The 24779-nt window shown below is 34.1% G+C and overlaps 1 protein-coding gene across 2 annotated transcripts in view; it reads left to right on the forward strand.

The window, feature by feature from the left end:
- The window catches only part of LOC149792243 (X-linked retinitis pigmentosa GTPase regulator-like), an 86592-nt gene that overhangs the window by 24719 nt on the left and 37094 nt on the right, over positions 1-24779 (forward strand). Inside the window, exons 5-14 of one of the 2 annotated variants that reach the window (XM_089970773.1) lie at positions 209-364; positions 915-1064; positions 3537-3689; positions 7904-8056; positions 9689-9813; positions 11267-11464; positions 14332-14476; positions 21178-21245; positions 21687-21761; positions 22913-22996. In XM_089970773.1, coding sequence (XP_089826899.1) covers positions 209-364; positions 915-1064; positions 3537-3689; positions 7904-8056; positions 9689-9813; positions 11267-11464; positions 14332-14476; positions 21178-21245; positions 21687-21761; positions 22913-22996 — 1307 coding nt within the window. The remainder of the gene's footprint in view (positions 1-208; positions 365-914; positions 1065-3536; positions 3690-7903; positions 8057-9688; positions 9814-11266; positions 11465-14331; positions 14477-21177; positions 21246-21686; positions 21762-22912; positions 22997-24779) is intronic. The other variant, XM_089970774.1, reaches the window with a different exon arrangement.

The following is a 24779-nucleotide window of genomic DNA, read 5'->3' on the forward strand; positions in this document are numbered from 1 at the left end:
AAAAATATCTTGAACAGATTTAAATACTTTACAATTTAGATCATAGGATAGTTGAGATGAACCTTGAAGTTGTAGGTTCAGTGTTATAGGCAAAGGTATTGTCTGTTGTATTTTTTATGAAGCATTTGGGTTTGGTCTTGTGATAGTTTAATATATATACAATGGATGGATGGATGTTATAGTTTTTCTTATTTCATTTTTTTTTTAGAGTCAGGGAAGATATACTCTTTTGGTGCAAATGGTGAAGGACAGCTGGGAGTAGAGGATTCACCAGGAAGTAATACTCCTAAATGTATTGACAGTCTAATAGAACAGAAGTATAAAGCTCTTGCTGCAGGGGCAGATCACTCCATGGCTCTCACAGGTAACTTCTGTGTGTGTGTGTGTGTGTGTGTGTGTGTGTGTGTGTGTGTGAGAGAGAGAGAGAGAGATGGTGGACAACAGTGTGTGCTGTAGTGATAAAGTGATCTGACAGTGTATCAGTACATGTCAGTGATGGAGACACAGGTGGATAGAAACTGGAAAATATGGACACATACTCTAAAAAGACAATAAAAAAATCTATAAAAATAAAGAAAACAAAAAAAAAGACCAGAAAAGGGAAGATAATAAACAGAAACACAAAGAAGAGATAGAAAAGACATTATAATAAATTCTTTTAGATAAGAGGTTTGCCACTTGAACTATAATTATTTTCTGTGATTTTATCTCTTTTACAGATTTTTGTAAAGCTAGCAAGTGGTGTAATTAACCATCTCTCTACCTTTCATATGCTGGCTACATTTCAGTGATCCATGCAGTTTTGAATCGAGTAGTCCTTATAGCTTTTCCGAAATCTGCTTTCCATTCCATAACTTATTAAAAATCCTGCTTCTTTCGTGGTTTTTGCTGCATTATATTTCTGTATCTTTCAGAGGAGGGTGCTGTGTATGTTTGGGGAGGGGGAAGTGAGGGTCAGTTGGGACTGGAAGGGATAACAGAGTGTTCTGATCCAAGAGAACTTAAATTTGAAGAAAGAATCACCTGTATCTCCTGTGGCTATTACCACTCAGCTTTTGTAACAGGTAAAAGCATGAAGAGTATTACCATTGATATGTATACATGTCAAAATACACCATGTCGTGTCACACTGACTCCCAAAAAACCTGTATCACCTGTTGCTGTTACCACCTAGCTTTTGTAACAGGTCAAAAAAAAAGAAAAGCTATAGTATTATGATTGATATGTATACGTGTCAAAATAAGCCGTGTCATGTTATACTGACTCCCAAACACCTGTAGCTTGTATAAACAGTAAATAGTCATTCTTAATGCTCTAGGAAAAGAATGGGGCAGTTGATACAGCTAATTGTCCTTGAGACAGCTTAATGTTAAAGGCAGTTAGACATACACAACCACCACTGCACAGTTTACTTAACTGACAGACAATGGCTAGGATTAATTTTATGTTGCAAGTTGTTTCCTCACTTTTCTGCAAGACTGTACTGGGTTAATCTGCATTGGTAAAGTGTGTGAAGTATAACAAGCCAATTCATTTGAAGTTAGGTAAATCGGAGAGATGTGTCTGAAAGAAACAAAAGTTATTATTCTTTGTTTCCTTGAATTAGAATGTGTAAGCCATCTTTGTTATATATTATTTGTGAGCTCTTTTTCAGTGGCAACATTTCTTTCAAGTCTGATCTTACTCTGTCTATAAGAAGCAAAACATGATTATTTTGGTAGATGTAATAATGTGGAAGTGTGATCATTTTGAAAGGCAAAATGTCATAAAGATGTGATTCAGGGACTGATGAGCTTTGACCAAATCACAAAAAAAATCTTTAGAACCTCTGGTTAATAGAGTTGGACTTTGTGATTTGCAGTAGCAAGGTGAGTATTTTATTGACTGCATAATACTGCAAACACCAGCAGCATTGGTAGCTGTCCGGAAAACTGTTCTATCTTGTGTAGCCAATTTGTGTTTGACACTCCCTCACAGCAGTGTTGATACAAATTTGTGTTTGACACTCCCTCACAGCAGTGTTGATACAAATTTGTGTTTGACACTCTCTCACAGCAGTGTTGATACAAATTTGTGTTTGACACTCCCTCATAGCAGTGTTGATACAAATTTGTGTTTGACACTCCCTCACAGCAGTGTTTATACAAATTTGTGTTTGACACTCCCTCATAGCAGTGTTGATATAAATTTGTGTTTGGCACTCCCTCAAAGCAGTGTTGATCCAAATGTGTGTTTGGCACTCCCTCACAGCAGTGTTGATACAAATTTGTGTTTGACACTCCTTTACAGCAGTGTTGATATAAATTTGTGTTTGGCACTCCCTCACATCAGTGTTGATACAGAGAGATGACATTTGTTACTGAGAAAAATTATACAAGATCTTAAGGAAGTTTGAACAACAGTTTTTTCTCATCTCTAATGAGTGCAAAGATGAACACTAACAATTGCATTGCCTTCAAACCCTCTACTGAAAGACCTGAGAACAACAAAGACTGTAGCTAGTTCAGACTGTGTTCCACTATCTAATGGATTTTAAAGACAGTAATTTGACATATGTTTTTGATGTTGGTGTGATTGTAATAATGTGAGTTTGTGTGTGTGTGTGTAGTAACAATATCCATCAGCAGGCTGGAGAGGGGGGATCAGCTTCATGAGCAACAGTTGATTCTCCATATCACCCTGCCCAGGCTTGCGCCCTGGAGAGGACACTCCAGCTTCGCTCCACAGCGTCAACACAACACAGGAAGCAGCAGTTTACCAGTTATAATACTGGCACGACTTGGAATTGATCGTTACAAGATGGTCAGTCATGAAGGGTGTGCTTCTTACCCGTAACTTCCACAGCGCTGACTGTGACACCGACCACTCGCTGGTGTGCTGCAAAATTATATTGTATTATAAATGATGCCAAACTATATCTGTATGGAATTATTTTCTCAGTATCAGAACATACATTGTAACTGCCACTGAATAGGGCTTTATGATCTTACTGTAAGCTGTGTCTGTAATTTCAAATAGTGTTGATTTATACACATTTGGTCATCTTACTGTAAGCTATGTCTGTAATTTCAAATAGTGTTGACCTATAGACATTTGGTCATCTTACTGTAAGCTGTATCTGTAATTTCAAATAGTGTTGACCTATACACATTTGGTCATCTTACTGTAAGCTGTATCTGTAATTTCAAATAGTGTTGACCTATACACATTTGGTCATCTTACTGTAAGCTGTATCTGTAATTTCAAATAGTGTTGATTTATACACATTTGGTCATCTTACTGTAAGCTGTATCTGTAATTTCAAATAGTGTTGACCTATAGACATTTGGTCATCTTACTGTAAGCTGTATCTGTAATTTCACATAGTGTTGACCTATAGACATTTGGTCATCTTACTGTAAGCTGTATCTGTAATTTCAGATAGTGTTGACCTATACACATTTGGTCATCTTACTGTAAGCTATGTCTGTAATTTCAAATAGTGTTGACCTATAGACATTTGGTCATCTTGGTGTAAGCTGTATCTGTAATTTCAGAGAGTGGTGACCTGTACACATTTGGTGAGAGTGAACAAGGCAAGTTGGGCTTGGGGGATGACCCTGATGATACAGAAATCCCACAGAAGGTCAGTTTACCAGAGAAAGTTAAATCTGTGGCCTGTGGGGGATCACATACAGTGGTACTTACAGGTAAATACAATAAATTATTGTTAATTTCCTCTTACACACAGTGGTACTCACAGGTAAATATGATAAATTACTGTTAATTTCCTCATACACACAGTGGTACTCACAGGTAAATATGATAAATTACTGTTAATTTCCTCATACACACAGTGGTACTCACAGGTAAATATGATAAATTAATGTTAATTTCCTCATACACACAGTGGTACTCACAGGTAAATATGATAAATTACTGTTAATTTCCTCACAGTTCAAGCACACATGGAATTGATTGCAGTAGTGTCACAGTTTAACCCGGTTTTGCATTTTCGTTTGTGATCTTTTCCGATCCAGACCAAGCCAGATCAGTTGTCATGATGCATCTGTATGAAAGGCACTTCAGTACCATCGCCTCCACATGACATAACCTTTTCTGTGGTGATGTTCCATTAAATGTAAATGAGAAAATCAATACTTTTCTACCTGAAAGTGTGCCAGGTTATATAGAATCAGCAGAGCTGGGCATCATCAGCTATGATGTATTATGATATATGTAACAAAAATTATCTTCGTACATAAATATCTGAAAATTGTACAATCATATAAGGGAGTTCATTTTTAAAAAAATGCATTACTTATATCATGTCATAACTCAATGGTAGGATATGCTATATTCTCAAAACAAATGAAAACAAAGTATTTTCCATTTCTTTCTATTTTTCATTAATTTTTCATTACGCATTGGGCAGATGCACTAAAATGATTTAAAGACTCATTTATTATCATATACTGCCCAAAGAGATGCACCCTGCCTATGACTATAAGAGAGGAGGGTTTCTCTGCTTAAGACCACCAATCGCTAAAATGTCTTGTTTCCTTTTAGGTACATGTACTTGACAGCTGTCACTTGTTAATGTTGTCCATTCTTGACTAGAATTGCAAAGGGCTAAGTTAGAATGTCACAGAAAAGTCATGATTCATTTTAATTTTAACTCATCTGTGCTTGGACATCTTGTGTGTGAAATTGGACAGTTAAAGAACATGAATTGTGTTTTCTTGATCAAATCCCCTTTTAAGATATGTCAAAGTCAAAGGTAATCACCTTTATTTAATGAGGGTTGTGGTGCATTTATTTATTTCAGCATAAATTTATAAGTAAAGGGTAAGTGTACATATGCAAACAATACTCAAGTTGAATATTTATATATATGTGTGTGTGTGTGTGTGTGTGTACAGTGTGACCCCATATAGCATACTCCGTTATAACAACAATTCAGATATAACACGGTCGTGGTGTGGCTCCCGAAATTTCATAGACATGTATTTTTCTTGTACACGAAAAACAAATCTTTCTTAAAGGTGCAAAAATAACCATAAAAAGTTGATTATCATTTTGGGGCAGAGATCTCATATGAATAATACAAGACGATCATGGCGTGGCTCCTGAAATTTTATATGTATTTTTCTTGTACATGAAAAAGTAGTTTTTTCTTCTTAAAAGTACGAAATATTTCATATAAAAAGTTTTTTCTGGGATCGCATAAGGCTTCGCCGATGTCGCAAACTTGGATTATTTTTCCTTATTGGCGGCGAAATATACCATCAGAGGCAATTTTATTAAATTGGCAACATCATTGGCTGTTTAAACCTGGAAATACAACCATTGGTTTGGAGTGGGGAAATTCAGAAGCCCCATGAAAGGAAGCCGCAAACTGGATATAAAATGCACTGAAATTTATCTGTTGTTACATAAACAACTTCTTTGTCCATATTGACAAGCCATCTAAACAGTGCATTGTTATAGCATAATCTGCTTATCTTGACATCTAGCATGAGTACTATATGTTGTGAGATATATATTCACTTTTTTGTGATTGACATTTCTGGTAATGGAGATCAACCAGATGAGGCATTATCTCGTAATTTATCTTTCATTGTGATTTTCGGCGCTCGCTAGTAATTAATATATTTACAAAGACTGACATTTGTATGTGGATGGTAAGTAAAATTGCTCTTCTTTTCATTCTGAATTAAATCTTTCAGAACACTCACATTTTCTATAATAATCCCTGTCATCAGATCAGAACACATGCATCTCAATCATCCATTGACCCTTTGTTAAATTTCTGAAGCATGTGTGGAAGGCAGCATCATGCTGCTACAACAAATGTAATAATAAAAAATAATAAAATGACATCTTACTTATTGGTGTATTCAATAGGCAGAGAGGAACAGTAACTAGAATAGTCCAAACAATGGTCAATTCCTTTTTAAAAAAGTACCCACTGGAGATAAAATGGTTTGCTAAAATTTCAAAGGAAACAGATTACCTTTGAAGCACCTATTGTTATGAAAATATACTCAGCAAATGGAAAAAAAATCAGTCTCAGTCATGCAATGCAATTATTTGATGTTGCTGCCTCAATAAGAAATGGGAATTTTTGGGGTTCTCCAAAGCTGTCCTTTAGCTGTGACTTCAATAACGCATGCACCCTTCATCAAAGAAAGCTGACTACAGTCTTCAATAAAAACAAAGAACTTTTCTTCAAAGGAAGTCAGTACCAAAAACTTAAATAAAAGTAATGGAATCTGATGGATTTTTGCATTTTCCAACATGACTGGAACATGATAACTGTGCTGTGAAAGTTTCCTTTTTGCAAGGAAAAAGTTTTTGTTTACGATCGCTACAAATGGCAGCTTAAAATGCAAACTAACTTTTACCGACTTGGGACATACTGAAAATTAATGTGCTTCATCATTCGTTACATGTTTGTGCTATGTTTTTCCACTGTATTCAGACCAATATGACCTGTTACAAAATTACTGAATGTTTTAAATCTCTGTGTGTGCATATTTTCGATGGAATCACTTGTATTGTGGATTCAATGTATATGATGAGATTCGTGGGTGAATACATGGTATTGATACTCTATTCATGCTATACATTAGACATGTATATATAAACAATATTCACGTATCTGTGCCAATTTGTGGTTCTCAAAATAAACTATTATATATGCTTTCTCTGTTTTCACTACAGGTGTATTTCTCATTTAATATGCATCGATTTAAGATGGCAAAAAAGTAAACTGTTATATATGCCTTCTCTGTTTTCACTACAAGTGTATTTCTCATTTAATATGCATTGATTTAAGATGGCAACTGTGCCGATAAAGCACGTATTTTACCACCTGCATTTATTACCTACCCACCCCTGCATTTTTTTGGGGGGGATGCTTGCATCATTTTCTTCAGCTAACTGACCTGGTTGCTTGTAACACTGTTCGGTCTATAGCATGGTCAGGTTCTATGGCTCCCAATTACTGTGTTATAGCGGTGTCATGCTGTATGTATATATATATATATATATATATATATATATATATATATATATATATATATATATATATATATATATCTATATATATATATATATATATATATATATATATATATATATATATATATATATATATATATATAAAATAAAGTAACATATTTGGGATTAATAATTGCAAATGTGTGAGTGATAGAGTAAAATTTGTTTTCTCTTGGAAATGAGCAGTTAATTAGGTAGATATAGTTAGGTACAACAAGATAGTTTCTGTATATGATGTAAAGAACCCTGTTTTTTTACTCATTCAGAGGTTTAGAATGACAAGAAAATGTTTGGGTTTTTTGGACAGTTTATTTTAAATTAGTTTATATTTCATTCTACTGTTGTTCAGAATTAGGAGTCTGTATGGTGATACACTATCACCAGGCTAAAGATTGTCATGCATTGATGACATAAATATATTCAAGAGACACCATAAATTGTGGCCAAAAATATCATGTATAATTGACATGATGGTGCTAGGATTGATTTGTCAGAGAAAACAGTTAGCATGTCAGTAAGATCTCTCAGAAAGGCAATATTTAAAGTGAATAGAGAACATTTTTAGTGTATTTTGAGTTTGATTATGTGGCATTTATATACACTTTGCCTCTGTCATTTTTTCCCTTTTCTTTTATTGCATTTTTATTCTGAATAAGTCTATATTTCAGGTTGAAGCTTGTTGACAAAAGAGATTTGCCTATATTTGTTTGGCTCCATTATGCTACAGCTTTCTAAGAGTTAAGAATGATTATTGATTATTGGCATTAAAATGTATTAAAGCCAATTTCTTTCACATTCATTGTAACATACTGATACAGTCGTGAAAAAAGTTTCTAAAATATCCGTGACTTGTTTTCAGAATCAGGAAGCATATATACATTTGGCGATGGTTCAAATGGACAATTGGGTCATGGAAACCACTGTATGCAATGTTCCACACCCAGACTACTCAAGCTGAAGTTCCAAGTAGCAAAGATTTTTTGTGGTGAAAACCATACAGCATTGGTGTCAGGTATATTTTTCCAGTTGTGAAAAGAAATCAAAAGAAAAATACATTTATGGCAAATGAAAAGAAAGGTCTAGAAGTCATGACATTTAATCCAAGCTTCAGTGTAAGGATGTGTTTGAAGACAGACACTTGGAATATTGTTGATGGTTAAAAGTGTTGAAAATCAGATAAATAATGTTTCTATTTGGAGAGTAAATATTTTAGAGAATAGACTGATGATGTATGTGCCTTTATTTATGTGTATACATTCAGTGTTTGCACAGCCATTAAGGGTCATTGAAAGTCATTATAAAATGAACACCACAATCGAAGGCTTTGAAAGTCATTTATTTTTTAACTAGGTCATTTAAAATCCTTGAATATTAGAGATATTGCTTAAAAATAAACTAAGATGGAAAATATTGCTGTCGACTGATTTATTTTGCATTGTGTGAGGGTTGGAATTACAATTTGACTTTGAGATCATCTGCTTGCCCTAACGCCACTATCAGAATCCATGGGAAGTAATCAAACATTGTACATAATGTCCCATTCTTCTGATGGAATTAATGCATGTGCACACATTAACTTCATCGTATGATTTTGCCAAACAAATATAGTACAGTAAAAACGGAGTCTTTTTAATGTAAAATGCCTGGAAAGTGTACAGCAGTAGTTGGCTGCACAAAGAAACACTTAAGTCTAAGAATCTTTGTAACAAAGAGCACTTTGTGTAGTGTGCAAGAAAAACATCAATATTGCAGGAATGGACCTTGCTGCTCAAAATTCGCAATGCAAAAGGAACAAAACACATGGAACTAATGAAAACAAATGACCATGCTATTTTGATATCAGCATTCATTGGGTCAAAGCACACATCATTTAATTCTTTGTCATCACATTGATTCACATTATAAAAGTTTGTTTCAACTTAGCTGATTCCACAAATTCAGTGACTTACAATATTAGTGCAGTTTTTGGTGGCAACATTCAAGCAAAGTAGCAATGTGCTGATGGCTGAAATGTTATAGATGTCATCAGCCTTTTCCAGGCAGCAGACAGGCTGGCAGATGAAGCAGAAAAGAATGGGACAATCTCTCTAATGTCTCAGTCCAGTGGACTCTGAAGAAAAGGAAGGAAACAAAAGAGCAAGTGAAAACACTAGAGTTGCATTAGGAGGAGAAAGTAGAGCAGCTAAAGAGCAGTGGTTGATTTTAGGACCATTTTACAATGACTTTATTATCATTTTCCATTCATATTTCATAATAGATCTTTATACATTTATTGTTTTTGTTTCTTTTAATTAGTTACCGTAAGTAGAACACTTGACACTTGTAGTATTTTAGTCCTTGAGAACTGAAAACTGTCCATATAAAAGTCATTGAATTTTAGTTCTCCTGAATTGTATGAACCCTATAACTGAGTACCATATATATATATGTATGTATGTATGTGTATATATATATATATATATATATATATATATATATATATATATATATATATATAGATAGATATATATATAGATATATATATATATATATATATATATATATATATATATATATATATATATATATACATTAATTAATACAAATTCTTAGTTAAGAACATATAGCTAAACTTGCATCACAATTATCATTTTCTTTCTTTCAGAAAAGGGTCAGGTATATACATTTGGTGATGGTCGCCATGGAAAATTGGGGCTGAAACTGGAGAGTTTTTCTAATCAATATTTACCTCAGAAAGTTGGAAGATTTAAAAATTTTATTGTGGATAAGGTAATTTCTTGTCTTATATTTATTCAACAACCTACAATATATCCTCTTATAACTTGAGTTCAGCTGCAAAATGCACAGACCCAGATCTTCCATCTCATAATGCATGGCAAGATATAGGTCTATGCAGTTTATTAGGAGTAATAATAGAAACTATAAAATTTACTCTGATCTGCTAGCACATGATCTGACTTCAGATCAGGGTTGGTTTTTTTTTCTTTTGAATTTGGACTAGACCTTTAAATGAGTATATACGGTATTGTGCTTTTGTTTTGCCAGAAGATGGAAGGACATTTGTTTTGGTGTACCAGATTTTATTATTTCCAATCTTATTCAAAACTTGATAAATCTGGGTATAAGTAAGCTTGTTTGTAAACTAATTTCAGTTATCTATGGATAGGTAAGTTTTTTATGTAAACTTATTTCAGTTATCTTGGGATAGGTAAGTTTTATATGTAAACATATTTCAGTTATCTTGGGATAGGTAGGTTTTATATGTAAACATATTTCAGTTATCTAGGGATAGGTAAGTTTTTATGTAAATTTATTTCAGTTATCTAGGGATAGATAAGCTTATGTGTGAACATATTTCAGTTGTCTAGGGATTGGTAAACTTGTATGTGCACTTATTTCAGTTATCTGGGGGCAGGTTAGCTTGTATGTAAATTTATTTCAGTTATCTAGGGATAGGTAAGTTTTTATGTGAATTTAATTCCAGTTATTTAGGGATAAGTAAGTTTGTGTGTTAACTTATTTCAGTTATCTAAGGGCAGAATAGTTTTGTATGTAAACTTATTTAAGTTTTCTAGGGATAGGTTAGCTTGTATGTAAACTTTTTTCAGTTATCTGGACAGCATAGCTTGTATGTAAACTTATTTTAGTTATCAAGGGATAGGTAAGTTTGTATGTAAACTTTTATCAGTAATCTAGGGATAGATTAGTTTATATGTGAACTTATTTCAGTCATGTTATGTTTAATATATCACTCTTGACACATGACCTGAATCTGATATACTAAGCTTCGGTGTATTAAAAGTTTTGATGATAACAATTAGCACAGTGATTTGTAAAAGATAGAGCATACTAGTCATGCTTTTAAATCACTATATGTGTTATAGGTTGCTGTGTCAGAGTATGGTTTGATAGCTAGATTAGTACTATATTGTATTGGATGATTCATCAGAGTTTTTTTTGTGAATTGGCCAGATATGGATTAGGAAGAAGTCTAGATAAGTATCCAACCACTAGGAAGTATGATTCTGGCCTGGAACTGAGCAGACATCATTGCTTGCAAGAATTTATTACTGCTGTAATAAAAATATTTATATATCAACCAAATCCACTCCATTTCAGGACAACATTTTCTTTTCTTCTGATTAAATAGTACAAGATAGAAATAGTTTTCTGAAATGTTATTTCAGTTTCGAAATTGGCAAATTCTTTTTTTCTCCAACAGGTTGCCTGTGGTGGTTGCCATATGATTGTGTTAGCTTTCTTAAAACCAACATCAAATGGTGAGGTAGAGAGTTCAGATGATGAGACAAATGAAATTAATGTTGATGGTACTCTAGGAGACACAATTCAAGCTAATGGGTCTATAGATATGAACAACAGCGTAACAGCCAGGCAAAAGAGGAGAAAACTTAATGAATCGGTGAGTAAAATATGCATGCAGCCTACAGATCAAAGCAATCTTTTGAAGTGAAATAGCTGTACCCAAAATTTAAGGAATTCCCCATTATTTTACTGAATCCATTAATCATGCATTTTTTTTGCATACAGAAAATGTTTTTATAAACTAAAATGTGACTTTATTATCAAGACAACTTTAGATTATCTCATGTTCAGCTTCTTTCTTTGTATCCATATTATGCGTTTTAGTTTTTTTATTAAAATTTTAATATGTAGTTTATAATAATTTTGTTTTTCCTCCTCACAAAAATGTTTAGGTTAATTAGATTATTATTACCAGTAAGTCTCCATGCAGATATTGTGAAATATAAATCTTTATCATGTACAGATTATTTTCTTTCTGCAGTGTTTTAGCTCACATGGTTTTATGGTTTGAGTTGAAAACACTTTATTTTGGCTTTAAATGTCAGTTTATAAAACAGATGCAGATGCAAGAAGCTTTTCTTGCTCTGCCAGTGAGTCTTTCTGTTTGAAACATGATGTAATCTCATAATCACATTGATGTATTACATCATCTCATTGCTCAAGTCACTTTTCCCAGTTTTTTTAATGCTTTGTTCTGGCATCTGAAGGAAAACTTTATTTTATATGAGACCCTCACATGGCAAAGATATGAGTGAGCCATATGAAGGTCTGGGTTGAAATGAGACTACATAGACCTTGATCTACAGTAGAAATGTAACTGCACAGTTATAGGTCTTGATCTACATTTACATTATGCTACAGTAGACCTGGGTCTAAACAGGTATGGAACTTGATCTACCGGTACATCGTGTTATAGTAAATCTGTACCTCAACAGTTATAGACCATGATCTACCAGTACATCGTGTTATAGTAAATCTGTACCTCAACAGTTATAGACCATGATCTACCAGTACATCGTGTTATAGTAAATCTGTACCTCAACAGTTATAGACCATGATCTACCAGTACATCGTGTTATAGTAAATCTGTACCTCAACAATTATAGACAGTGATCTACCAGTACATCGTGTTATAGTAAATCTGTACCTCAACAATTATAGACCATGATCTACCAGTACATCGTGTTATAGTAAATCTGTACCTCAACAATTATAGACAGTGATCTACCAGTACATCGTGTTATAGTAAATCTGTACCTCAACAATTATAGACCATGATCTACCAGTACATCGTGTTATAGTAAATCTGTACCTCAACTATTATAGACCATGATCTACCAGTACATCATGTTATAGTAAATCTGTACCTCAACAGTTATAGACCATGATCTACCAGTACATCGTGTTATAGTAAATCTGTACCTCAACTATTATAGACCATGATCTACCAGTACATCGTGTTATAGTAAATCTGTACCTCAACTATTATAGACCATGATCTACCAGTACATCGTGTTATAGTAAATCTGTACCTCAACAGTTATAGACCATGATCTACCAGTACATCGTGTTATAGTAAATCTGTACCTCAACTATTATAGACCATGATCTACCAGTACATCGTGTTATAGTAAATCTGTACCTCAAAAGTTATAGACCATGATCTACCAGTACATCGTGTTATAGTAAATCTGTACCTCAACTATTATAGACCATGATCTACCAGTACATCATGTTATAGTAAATCTGTACCTCAGCAGTTATAGACAGTGATCTACCAGTACATCATGTTATAGTAAATCTGTACTTCAACTGTTATAGACCATGATCTACCAGTACATCATGTTATAGTAAATCTGTACCTCAACAGTTATAGACCATGATCTACCAGTACATCATGTTATAGTAAATCTGTACCTCAACAATAATAGACTGTGATCTACCAGTACATCATGTTATAGTAAATCAGTGTATGAACAGTTATAGAGCTTGATATGCCAGTACATTATATTACAGTAGACCTGTGTATGAACAGTTATAGACCTTGATATGCCAGTATATTATGCTACAGTAGATCTGTGTATGAACAGTTATAGACCTTGATATGCCAGTACATTATGTTACAGTAGACCTGTGTATGAACAATTATAGACCTTGATCTACCAGTATATTATGCTACAGTAGACCTGTGTATGAACAGTTATAGACCTTGATATGCCAGTACATTATGTTACAGTAGACCTGTTGTCATGTATTGGTTAATATGTCAGGCTGTAATAAACAGTGATAGAATCAGTTTCATAAGGAAATTAAATGAACTAACAATACAATTGTTTTTGGTAGAGCTGTTGTTTGCCAGGAAGGGGATTATTGAAAGGCTGTGCTTTGCAACTTTGTTTTGGAAATTTCCAGGCAGTGAAAGTCTGCATTTTCACTTGTCATAATTGTACTATAGGTGTATATCCCACAAAGAACCATTGTGAGATATTTTAGAATTTAAATAAAATAATCAGTTTATGCCTGTAATACTTAGACTTTGACATTCACAAGCTAAATCATTTTTGGGATTAGTGAACATTAAAGAGAACAGTGCCTAGACCACTTGAGGTAACACATTTTGATTTTAAGGTTATACTCAGGTAAGGCTATCCACCTGCCACCTGCCACTTGGCATTTAATGTAAGTAGAATGTGATATACAGTTAAATGATTCAGGTTTGAAAAAAACAATTATGACAAATAATTTAATTCGTGAGGCATGCAAAAATTGGACAATTTTTATAAAGCTGCTAAATTTGCCATTCAAGGAGGCAAAGGTATGCACTGAAAGGGACAGAGATTCATACAGTGGAGGCAGTGGGATTGTTAGTTTCATGGGCAGGGTGTATCACCCTTCAGTTTCTTTTGTAGTTGGGTATATATTATAAATTTCTTAATATACTAATTTCTTTCTTTTCTCTTTCAGTTCAAGAATGACTTAAATCAGACACTTCCGGCCCTCATTGGAGTAGTTCAGAAAGATAATCCACCTCTCCATCATACTGTACCAGTACCAAAACCTCGTCAGGCCAGACAGTCAGATTCTTCCATAATTGAAGATGTTATAAAAGGTTAGAGTTCTGTATCTCCACCTGTATTTGTTTATATTTATTTATATAAATTTAATCAAAACTTAGCCATTAAGCTTGCTGGTCATAAACTCACCTACTAGTCATTGACCAGAAGAACTTATGCACTGGCCAAATGTGCAATGACCATCATATGTCATCTGGTATCCATCATTCATGTGCATGTTTTGTATCATTACTCTGTCAAAACTACTATGAGAATTATCATAATACTTGCATACACATTCACCTCAAAGTCTAATGGGGCCTGTGCGAAAATCCCTCAGTCGTCTAATAGGGCCATTTTCCCAGTCATCTTGAAAATCTTTTTGCTGCTACCTTTAAACAGATGTCTGTATATTGATAAGGAATTTTCACCAAATGGTGGAATCTAATATTATGTCTTGTTGGTCCTAAATGAAAATGGTTAAGATCTAACAGCAAGTATGGCTGCCATCTTGCATGGCATAACATTTTCACGTAAAGACTGCTTATTGTGTCTAGCTAGCATTAAATGAAATTGGTGCCCCTCAAACATTTAGTATGATTCGTGGTCATATTGAAAATCTTGTTAATGGTACTCCTCTTGAAATGATATTCATACTGACATGGCATTTTCACTAAAAGACTTATATCTTCTACAAAATTGGTGGCCGTAGTTAAGTAGGGTTTTTACCAAAATATTTTTTATCATGTTTGGCTGGACCTAATATAAATTATGCCAATCTGGTTTACAGTAATGGCAGGCATGGTGGCTGCCTTGAAAATCTTTTATGGTGACTGTAAAACAGATTGTCATAGTGACAATGGGTTTTCACAAAAAGTCTTCTTGTGATGTTAAATTGGGCCACATGTGAATGACGCTAATCTGGCATCCAGTATGGCTGTTATGGTGACTATCTTGACAATTTTGTCAGGACTATATCTTATGAATGGATAGTCAAACTGACAAAGGATTTTTAGTTCATGATTTACAATTTCTAGTTGGTCTGAAGTCATGGTCCTGATTAGACCTGTTGGATTGTTAGTACATGATTTATAATTTCTAGTTAGTCCTAAACCTTGGTCCTAATCAGACCGTTAGGATTTTTAGTACATGAATTATAATTTGAGAATCTTGTTATCACTTATTCTCTTTAGATAATGGACAATTGTTGCACTTGTGGGTTTCCTGCTATATTTTACCCTGTGTCCCCAAAATCTTGACTGCTGTGCATTCTTTTTAGATTGGGAAAAATTGAAAAATATACCCAGTAATTGTCATTAGTGAACATCCATCCACATTCGTGTTGGCACTAGCATGACCAAAGAACTTACGGTAATTAAAACTATAAATTGTCCTCATCAATATTGGCACTACCAATGGCCACATTAACTAACAATAATAAAAACCGTAAGATGCCAATTAATATCTGCTTTAAACAACATATTTAAGATGAACTTAATGTATTGTTAATTAGATCCTAAGTAATCCTAAAACTTCTATCACAGTCACAAAGTATACAATGTTCTGACTGAGCTCCAATGTTGGATGTGCTGATGCACTAATAGTCTTGAATGAGCTGATGTGCCAAAAGCCTTGATATATCATGGTGATGTAATCCAGAATGTCTTTGAATGAATTCACAATAATCCCAAGTTATTGGAGGTTTTAAAAAAATATCAATGAGCACTTTGTAATTCTATTGAATAAATAAATGAATCATCTCATATTGTATCTTGCCAGTAAAATATTCTAACCTTTATAACATACATCCCCACTTGACCTATGTTGCAGTAGCATTTTTTAAAATGCTCAATTATCTTTAAAGGAAAATTACACCAAACTGTAAACAAGTTCAGAACCTTCTAAATTTCTCAAATGGAAGTAAAGTAATCTGCTTATAATTTACAAATATTGCTAAAATTAGGTTTGCACCAAACTCTATCCTCACACATGGACAAAGGTCAAGCACACAAGATAAATACATATAACCATATAAAGGATGTACAGAGCAGGCAAGGCATAAATTGTCCTTCCAACTCACTATACCCCCTCGTTCAATATGCCACAACAGAAGATGATTGTAAGCAGAGGGATTGATGGAAAGATCTGATCAACAGCAGCAGACTCAGCCAGAACCCAATTTTAAATGGCAACAAACTCATTACACTCACAGTCAATATAATACAGCATAAACTAAGTTTTCTCTTCCCAACCCAACCCAGCAATTCCCAATGTCTTTTTACTACAACTGCCCACTGAAAATCTGCCAGTAGATGCCAGGCTTGAACTTCAATCTTTGGTAATTGTAAATCAGCCATTTTCCACAAAACAAATGTGTGATCCAAGTTGTTTCAGAGGGGCTTAAGTTCATTTTCACCAACTCCCTCTACTTTTGTGTTCCTCGTCTGGCCTCTTCTGGGAAGTCAAAACTTTGATTGAAGGAGTTCTGTGCTCTCCATGCATTTGGTAGAGAGAGAGTTTGCAAATTGAACTCACCAAGGTTTTATTTGGGGTTTTCTTCTTGTGCTGAAATCCAATAATAAAACACAGGGCAATATCAGATCTCAACTGGTTCATCAAATATGTAAATCTGGCAATATTTCAGATGCAAACATTATGGTCATTTAGTCTTACTAATAGAATGTCAAATCTATACTTCCATCTGGCTTTGCACCAGTTCCTTTCTTTTTCCTTCCAAGGAGTACTTTACAAATTGCGCTCTCTGCTTTCAGGTCATAATAGGTCTTCATTGATGATGACTGCAGCTTTTCTAGATGACTGCCTTCAAAAACACATGCAAGTTCATATTTATTAAAGGACATAAATAACTTCATCTTACGTTTCAAGTACCTGTGCTTTTCTTGTGAACTGGGAGAAATCAGATCTTATCCCCTACCTGCAATTTGTCTATCTGGGTATGGAGTTTTTTTTATCTATATGAACCTTGTTTGTCTCTATCCCATGCAGATTGCACAGGTTATTGAGCTCTCTGGGTCAGTCTTCAACAAGAAGCGGCTTTCCATGAAAGAGATTTTGCAATGTCTGGAATTGGTCAGTGCTGCAGAAATTTTCTTCTTCTTGGCTGCCTACTGATGCACCCTCTACCAATGGTACATTTATTGCAGTAGCACTCCTTCACCAGTCGTATAGATCATCATGCTATGATCTCAACTGAGATAAAAATTAAAGACAGTGACTTTTTGGTATGAATTCCTTTGGGGAAGCCATAATCAGAGATTACACTTTGTAAAGATGATAACTCTTACAGTTGAGGGATCACCTGTTTCCCAATTACATAATAGTCTGCAACAACTGCTTGAGGAGAAGGCAGTTCATTTAAATATGAAGGTTATAATTAATATTTTTCATATTCTGGAATGATAAGCTTTGTGGATTAGGTTGGAACCTAATCACCGGACCTCTGCATGCAAACCTAGGAGTTTCTTTGCTGGTGCTTCTAACACAAGATTATGGTCCAGATAAGACACATTCCTGGCAGACTCACTGTTCTGGCCTATTCATTGTCAAGAAGGGTCCAGACTCTTCAGACTGATTTGTTCCTTCATTTGTCAGTATTTCTTAGGATTTGCACTCTTTGTTGGCATCTAATGAGAGATATCTTTGTGAAGTGGTGGGACCACAAACTTCCCACCTTTGACTCTCCAGTTCCAGATCCAGTGGCTTGGGCCATTAATCCTTTGACTGTAAGTTGGTTGGGATGGGTTTTGATGCCGTACCTTCACTTCAACTCTTTAAATTTTGATCCCTTCGGCTCTATTTTGTTTGTTTGTTGGTTTTATCAGAACTTGTAACATAATATTGGTATCATCCAATAGGAGTTAAGCACCTTTCCCAAGATACACTATGGCTGCCAATTTGGGCTGACCTATGTGGGTATAAAACCCATTACCCTTGGATTACAAGTCTGATGCTGTACCAACTTCATCTCCCTTCATTTGTGACAAGCCCTGGATAAACAGTCTCCTTGATCAAGCAATATTCTCAGGCAGACTCTGGTGATGCTCAACCTGCTCAAATAAGTTCAGTTTTCATCCCTACTTGAACAAGCATCTCCTTCATGCTTGGTTCTTGTCAAGAGAGCCTTGCTTATAAAGAACTTTGGACCTTAATTTATGTAAGTCCCTCCATTTTGAAAGTTTACAATGGAAAGCAGCATGTTTTCAGGGACTTGTATAGGGATAACATCTTCCCTTTCAGTGCCCCAATCTTTGTTGACTATTTTTGCTCTGACTTTATGAGCAGAAAAGGTTAGCCCCATTTACTGTCAAGGGTTACTAATCCATGATTTCCAACAACGTCTAGGCAATATTGTACAGGTAATATAGACCATGACAAGGATATATCAGAATATGGCCAACTTTAACCTGAATAGGCTTAGATCACTCTTGTTTCCAAAATGGAATCTTTCATGGGGCTTTACCGTGATATTTTAATGTGTTAATATAAAATATAGTTTTCCTATAGTATGTGCAGTTTCATACTTTTTATATTACCACACATTAAAATATCACTTTTTATATTAGATAAGTTTAACCCTTTAGCCAGGATCTTTGTTTCAATAGCCCTTGCTTCACGAGTGTGTTACTTGCCCCTTTTATGGATATGAATGACCTCTGGTTCAGATTGGATTGTTCCATGGTCCTAATGACACAAACATGTTTTATAACTAAGAACAGTAATGTGACTGGGTACGTATTCTAAGAGAACATGATTTACAAAATCTTTACTATGCAGCGTGATTCATAGACTATTAAGTAGTGAAATCTATTTATTAGTAAATAGTAATTGATATTATCATGTAGTTGGTATAGCTTTCTATAGTATGTGCAGTTTTATATTTTTTATATTACCACATGTTAAGATATCACTTTATGTGATTTTGAGTGGTCTAAATAAGACCATGAGATTATTGTGCAGTATCCTCTTTACTGACTGGCTGCAGTTGTGGGAAAACTTTTTAACCACACCTTCTGGTATATTTTGGTTTCAATGAATATTTTTGGCTGCCATTTTTCAATTCAACTCATGAAAGGGAAATGGGGGAAAATGGTCTTGTCTGTTTCAGTATGGCCAATTTACCCGCACAGAAGTTTGTTATGTCAAGTAAAACATACCATAACATGAAAAATGGCTGAAGTTTCCAAGACAAGAAAAATAACAACAAGCAAAACAATGGTTATTGCTCAGTTGATAGCAAGGTTGGGGGTGGAGGGGCGTTATATATGTAGCATGGAATCCACCTTATATACAAGTGTGGTTTAAATGTGAACTTACAGAAGTAAATAAACTCACCTTTGTTCACAGAAAAATGTATACATAAACTGGTCTCCCCAACTGGCAGAACTGTATCCAACACAGCATATTTATGTGGTAAATATGCAATGCAAGTCTGACTCAAAAAGATATTTCTTTACATCTTCTGTACAGTCTAATGTTTCAAATCAAATACTGCAAATATCTGGTCACAAATACATTACAGTAAATATGTTTGTTTCTGCTTCCAGTAATCTTCTTTTCAGAAAAATATTGCAACACTGTAATATTTAGTTGTGATGTAGAATTTCAAGGTAAACACTGGCACTGTGTTGTGTAGACCATTTGAAAAGCAGTACTGTGCACCATATCAAACAATGTGACATCACATGCCTTGCACATTTTGTGTTGAAAAATGATTTTTTATTTTGTAAAATGTTCTGTTTATTTGGATGGACACTTATTCTTTGATTTTATAGTGAGAACAAATATATAATCTACTTTTACTATTTCAACTTTGTTTGGGACTATTTTTTTGCACAACAGATGAAAGATACAACGTAAAATAATGTCCAGCTTTCTCAACAGCTGGACATTATTCAACTTGTTTCATAAATTCTGTATTAAATCATTACACATTTGAGATCCTCTATGAATCTCATACATGGCATGAATGAATTATGAAGCTGAGAAAATTCATTCTGTGTTGCACTTACTTGCCCTTTAAATCTTCAAAGTCACAGTAATAGAAAATTATGTTAATGTCTTTGCTCAGGTTTTATCATTTGCATTTATTTTCTAAGTTTCTTGATGGGTTTTGTTCTTGCTTGGAATCAATCATAATATATGAAGGAAAGACACTTTATTCTGCTACTTGTTGGTTAAGGATCATTTCATTGCTTCTATTTCCCTAACCCCTTGATGGACTTTGTTCTTACTTGGGATGAATTATTAGAAAGCTAAGGTAATTAATTCTGTAACACACACACACACACCTTTCATCTTGTGGTTGGTTAAAGCCAGTCATAGAAAAGTTTTGGAATTTTTTTCATTATTTCCTAAACCACTTGTTGGATTTTGTTTAAATATAGGATTAATTATTAAGCTAAGACAGATTGTTATGTGACTTGCTTGCTCTGCCTTTTGATACTTTGATCCTGGATTCAACATACAGACTCTGACCTTCTTGTAACTGGCGATGACACTCCTTAGACTTGGAATTAGTCCCACCCATGTTTTCAGAGCCCCTTGTTGATGTACTTATACCATGTGCGAATATTTTTGGATATAATTGAAATTATGCAATTCATTTAGACATGATAAGCAAATTTTCATATTTTTTAAAACTAGTGACTGGTCTGAGTGCCAGAATGTATGTATCATAGTAAACTTCTTTGTTATGCCTTTTTACAAGGCCTGATCATATGATTTTTGTATATATCAGTTGAAAGGATAGAGAGACAGGAGGCCAAACCAGCAGAAGCTCACCCTGTAGAAGAGGATATAATTAAGGTGAGTGCATGTATGCATGAAGTCATGATGGAAATAGGATGCCAGTACATAGGAAACAGATTCAGGTTTAAGTCCTCCACTTTTGGGCTGTCTTTTTTTTAACCCTTGGCTGGGTGAGCTATATTAATTTAATTTGGGCTTCTTGTTTATTCAGGGGCTACCTGATTGTTTGTGAAGATAATCATCTGATTTCATTGTTAGCTGATGACATAGAAAATTCTTAACAAGTCATTAAAACAGTAAGAAGTGGTTGCTGTGGGAAGCAGTATTATTTATTGTGAAGTTTTTGTTTTACTTCTCTCAATGTTGCTTTCAGTGTAGACTTTAATTAATTTCTGTAGAATTTATATTAACTTCCTTGTGCTCTCTGGACATGGATCAAAGTAAGATTGATAATAATATAAGGTTTTATTAGTTATAAATAATTTATAATATTTTCAGTCAGAGATTCAAAATGAGAAATCATCAACAACAGTTGTTCCCAAACCTTTGCCAAGGAAGCAGCCAGAGCCATCGGTAAGAAAGTTTAGAACTGTAATACTGATAGAATTGTGGTAAATTGAAATTTTATATAGAATGATAATTTGTATTCATATATTTGTTAAGTTGTATGTATTCACATTGTTATAACTTCCAAATCTATAAACTAGTAAAATGTTTTATTATTGACTTGGCAAAATAATTTCATATTTTATTCATTCATATATCCATATAAAAATACATTTCCCATAGTCTGCTCTGGTGGCCTAAGTAGTTAGAGCATCCACCTCGATTCTGGAGGTTGTGTGTTTGAATCCTGGTTGAGTCATACCAAGGACTTAGAAAAAGATCTCTTTGAAGTTATTTCCCCTTACTACCTTGACAGCAGTGACAAGCTTGCTGTGATGCATTGCTGTAATGGACACTGATTATGGTTAGATAGGGTCAAACAGTGTACAAAATATCACAAATCTAATTTAGTGCCACACATTAGGTTATGCCAATCTTACCACTTGTAAGTGATTGATATTCATATGATCAGCCTATAAAGAGGGTTGAAAGTGAGGTGGATTGAGGAAAATGGTGATGGGGAGTTATGTACTAAAAAGAGAGTTTAATCTTCCAAGTGTTAGTTGAGGAACAATGTTTGGTATATGATAATAAAAAAAAACATTTTGCAATCCTGTGTAAAAATGCCCAATATATTTCATTGTGTGGTACAAACAAAACAGTGTTTTAAGATGTGGCTTTGTTACTTACAATATCATGTATTTTATATCACTTAATGCAATATATCAAGCATTAATGTAGGAAAAAAAATATCTTCCATGTATTCATTGTGAATACACATCTTCAAACATTTCTAAGTTTATCCATAAGGATTTAAAAATTTTAAAAGTTCAGTCTTTCATTGTTACACATTGCATTTATGATATTTGAATAGTCAATTAAATTGCACAGGGTAATTCATCCCAACAATCTGCATAATGAAATACGTAACAGTGTATATTTTGTATTTTACCCTGCATGGAGGAACATGTTTAACAAATATTTCATTATACTGACAAGCTAAATGTATAAGGTTTTTATTCACGAAAAAAGTCTATATCGCAACAGCTCAACATTAATGCAGGCTTCAGGTAGTTCATAGTTCGCATTTCAAATTCTGTTTTTGGCCTGTGTTTTAGGAGAAGAAGGAGGTGAGTGATGAGGAGGAGGAGGAAGAAAGTGGAGGGAGTGGTGATGAAATGGAGGACACTAAACACAGCAGGGTACAGAGAGAGAAAGAATCTATTCTACGAATATACTCTTAATAATTCTTTAATCATATTGAACCTTAATAGATAGAAAATTTAATATTACAAACATGACTTTTGGTGCCACAAGATTTTACATGCGATCAGTTTTGGTATGACAAGTTAAAGTTGTCAGATTAAGAACTTTTTAGTACTGTTTATGTTTTATGGTATACCAAATTTATAGTAATACTTGTTCCTGAATCAAAGACATTATCTTCTGATTTATTGGATTTTCAGGTCATTATGTTTATTTCTGAATGTTGTAAATACTTTAAAAGCTTGGAACATAGAATTTACTGACAAGAACTTTCTTAGCATGTTTGAGCGAAAATTGACTTGAGCTAGACATTGGTATTTGGCAGGAATATTTATATTAATATGTAGATGACCTTGTTATTTGGCAGGAATATTTATATTAATATGTAGATGACCTTGTTAGACTTTTGGACCATTACAGTTATTGTATAATTTTTTTACACATGATAAGGCTGTTTGGAATTTGTTTAGCCAACTTTGAAACTCTTTGATGTAGACCAAAATAAATTTGATTTGACTTTTGTATTCCTACGTAGATGGCCTGGTTAGATTTTCATTCTTAACACATTATTGAACTTGTTTCATTTGCATATTTTCTACCAAAGAAATCTCCTAGTACAATTGAACAAAAACACCTGTAGGTAGACAAGTGAGGTGGGTGTCTTTATATGCACATGACCCAGTTAGATTTTGCTACAGTTATAACAATTATAAATTCTTCTGCCTGCATTTTTTTATTTGTTGCACTTACATTTTTGGGTGTTGGCAGTGGGGTACATGTGTTTCAGAAATTCAGATCAAGAAGTTGGTTGAAGCTTTTACAGCCGTAATACTTTAGTATTATTTTAAGTAACATTTTACCATTCCACTTTTTTATTAGAATTTGAACATTATGATATTCTCCCATTCATCCTAAACCAGTTTGCTCACAGGGGCCATGGAGTCAAGAAGTAAGATACTTCTTAGTTACATTTTTGTTAAAGTTTTGGTTCATAATCACTTATCCTTCTATAAATACCTTCTTACTCCACATTCTTATCTCCCTTGATTATGTCCCATTGTAGGACTGTTGGGTCAGAAAGTAGGACACTGGTATCTTTGGGGCTTTTTGTTGTTTCCTCTTTTTAAACGAACATTTTATTAATTTACTCAGTTGACCATCTTTTACACCCTATTTAGAAAATATCATCAGTTCTTCCCTTTTATGCACTATGATAAATCTACAGCTTGTGATGGGGGCATGTCATTTGTTTCCTAAAACACAGTTCTTATGACTTAAAGATTAAAGAATGTATGATATGCTTTATGAAAATTGAAAAGCGATGTAAGTGTCTAGAATGTTCATTCAAACATTTGCACTTTGTATGCTGTTATATCAGAAAAAAAATGTAGTAGAAAGCTCTACATGGTTCTACATGCATCATTATGAATCCTGTCCCTTCTGCCATGAAACTTAACTTGGCATTTTGAGTATTTTATTGACAAACCTGTTTTGGTGGAATCTGAGTATTCTATTGCCAAGCCTGCCTTGATGGAATCTGAGTATTATATTGCCTAGCCAGGCTTGATGTAATCTCTTGAGTATTATGTTGCCAAACCTGCCTTGATGGAATCTGAGTATTATATTGCCAAGCCTGCCTTGGTAGAATCACTGAGTATTCTATTACCAAACCTGCCTTGGTGGAATCTCTGAGCATTCTATTGCCAAACCTTCCTTGAT

This window comes from Sinohyriopsis cumingii, chromosome 9 (genome assembly GCF_028554795.1).
Source record: "Sinohyriopsis cumingii isolate HCF-2022 chromosome 9, ASM2855479v2, whole genome shotgun sequence".
NCBI classification, from domain to species: domain Eukaryota; kingdom Metazoa; phylum Mollusca; class Bivalvia; order Unionida; family Unionidae; genus Sinohyriopsis; species Sinohyriopsis cumingii.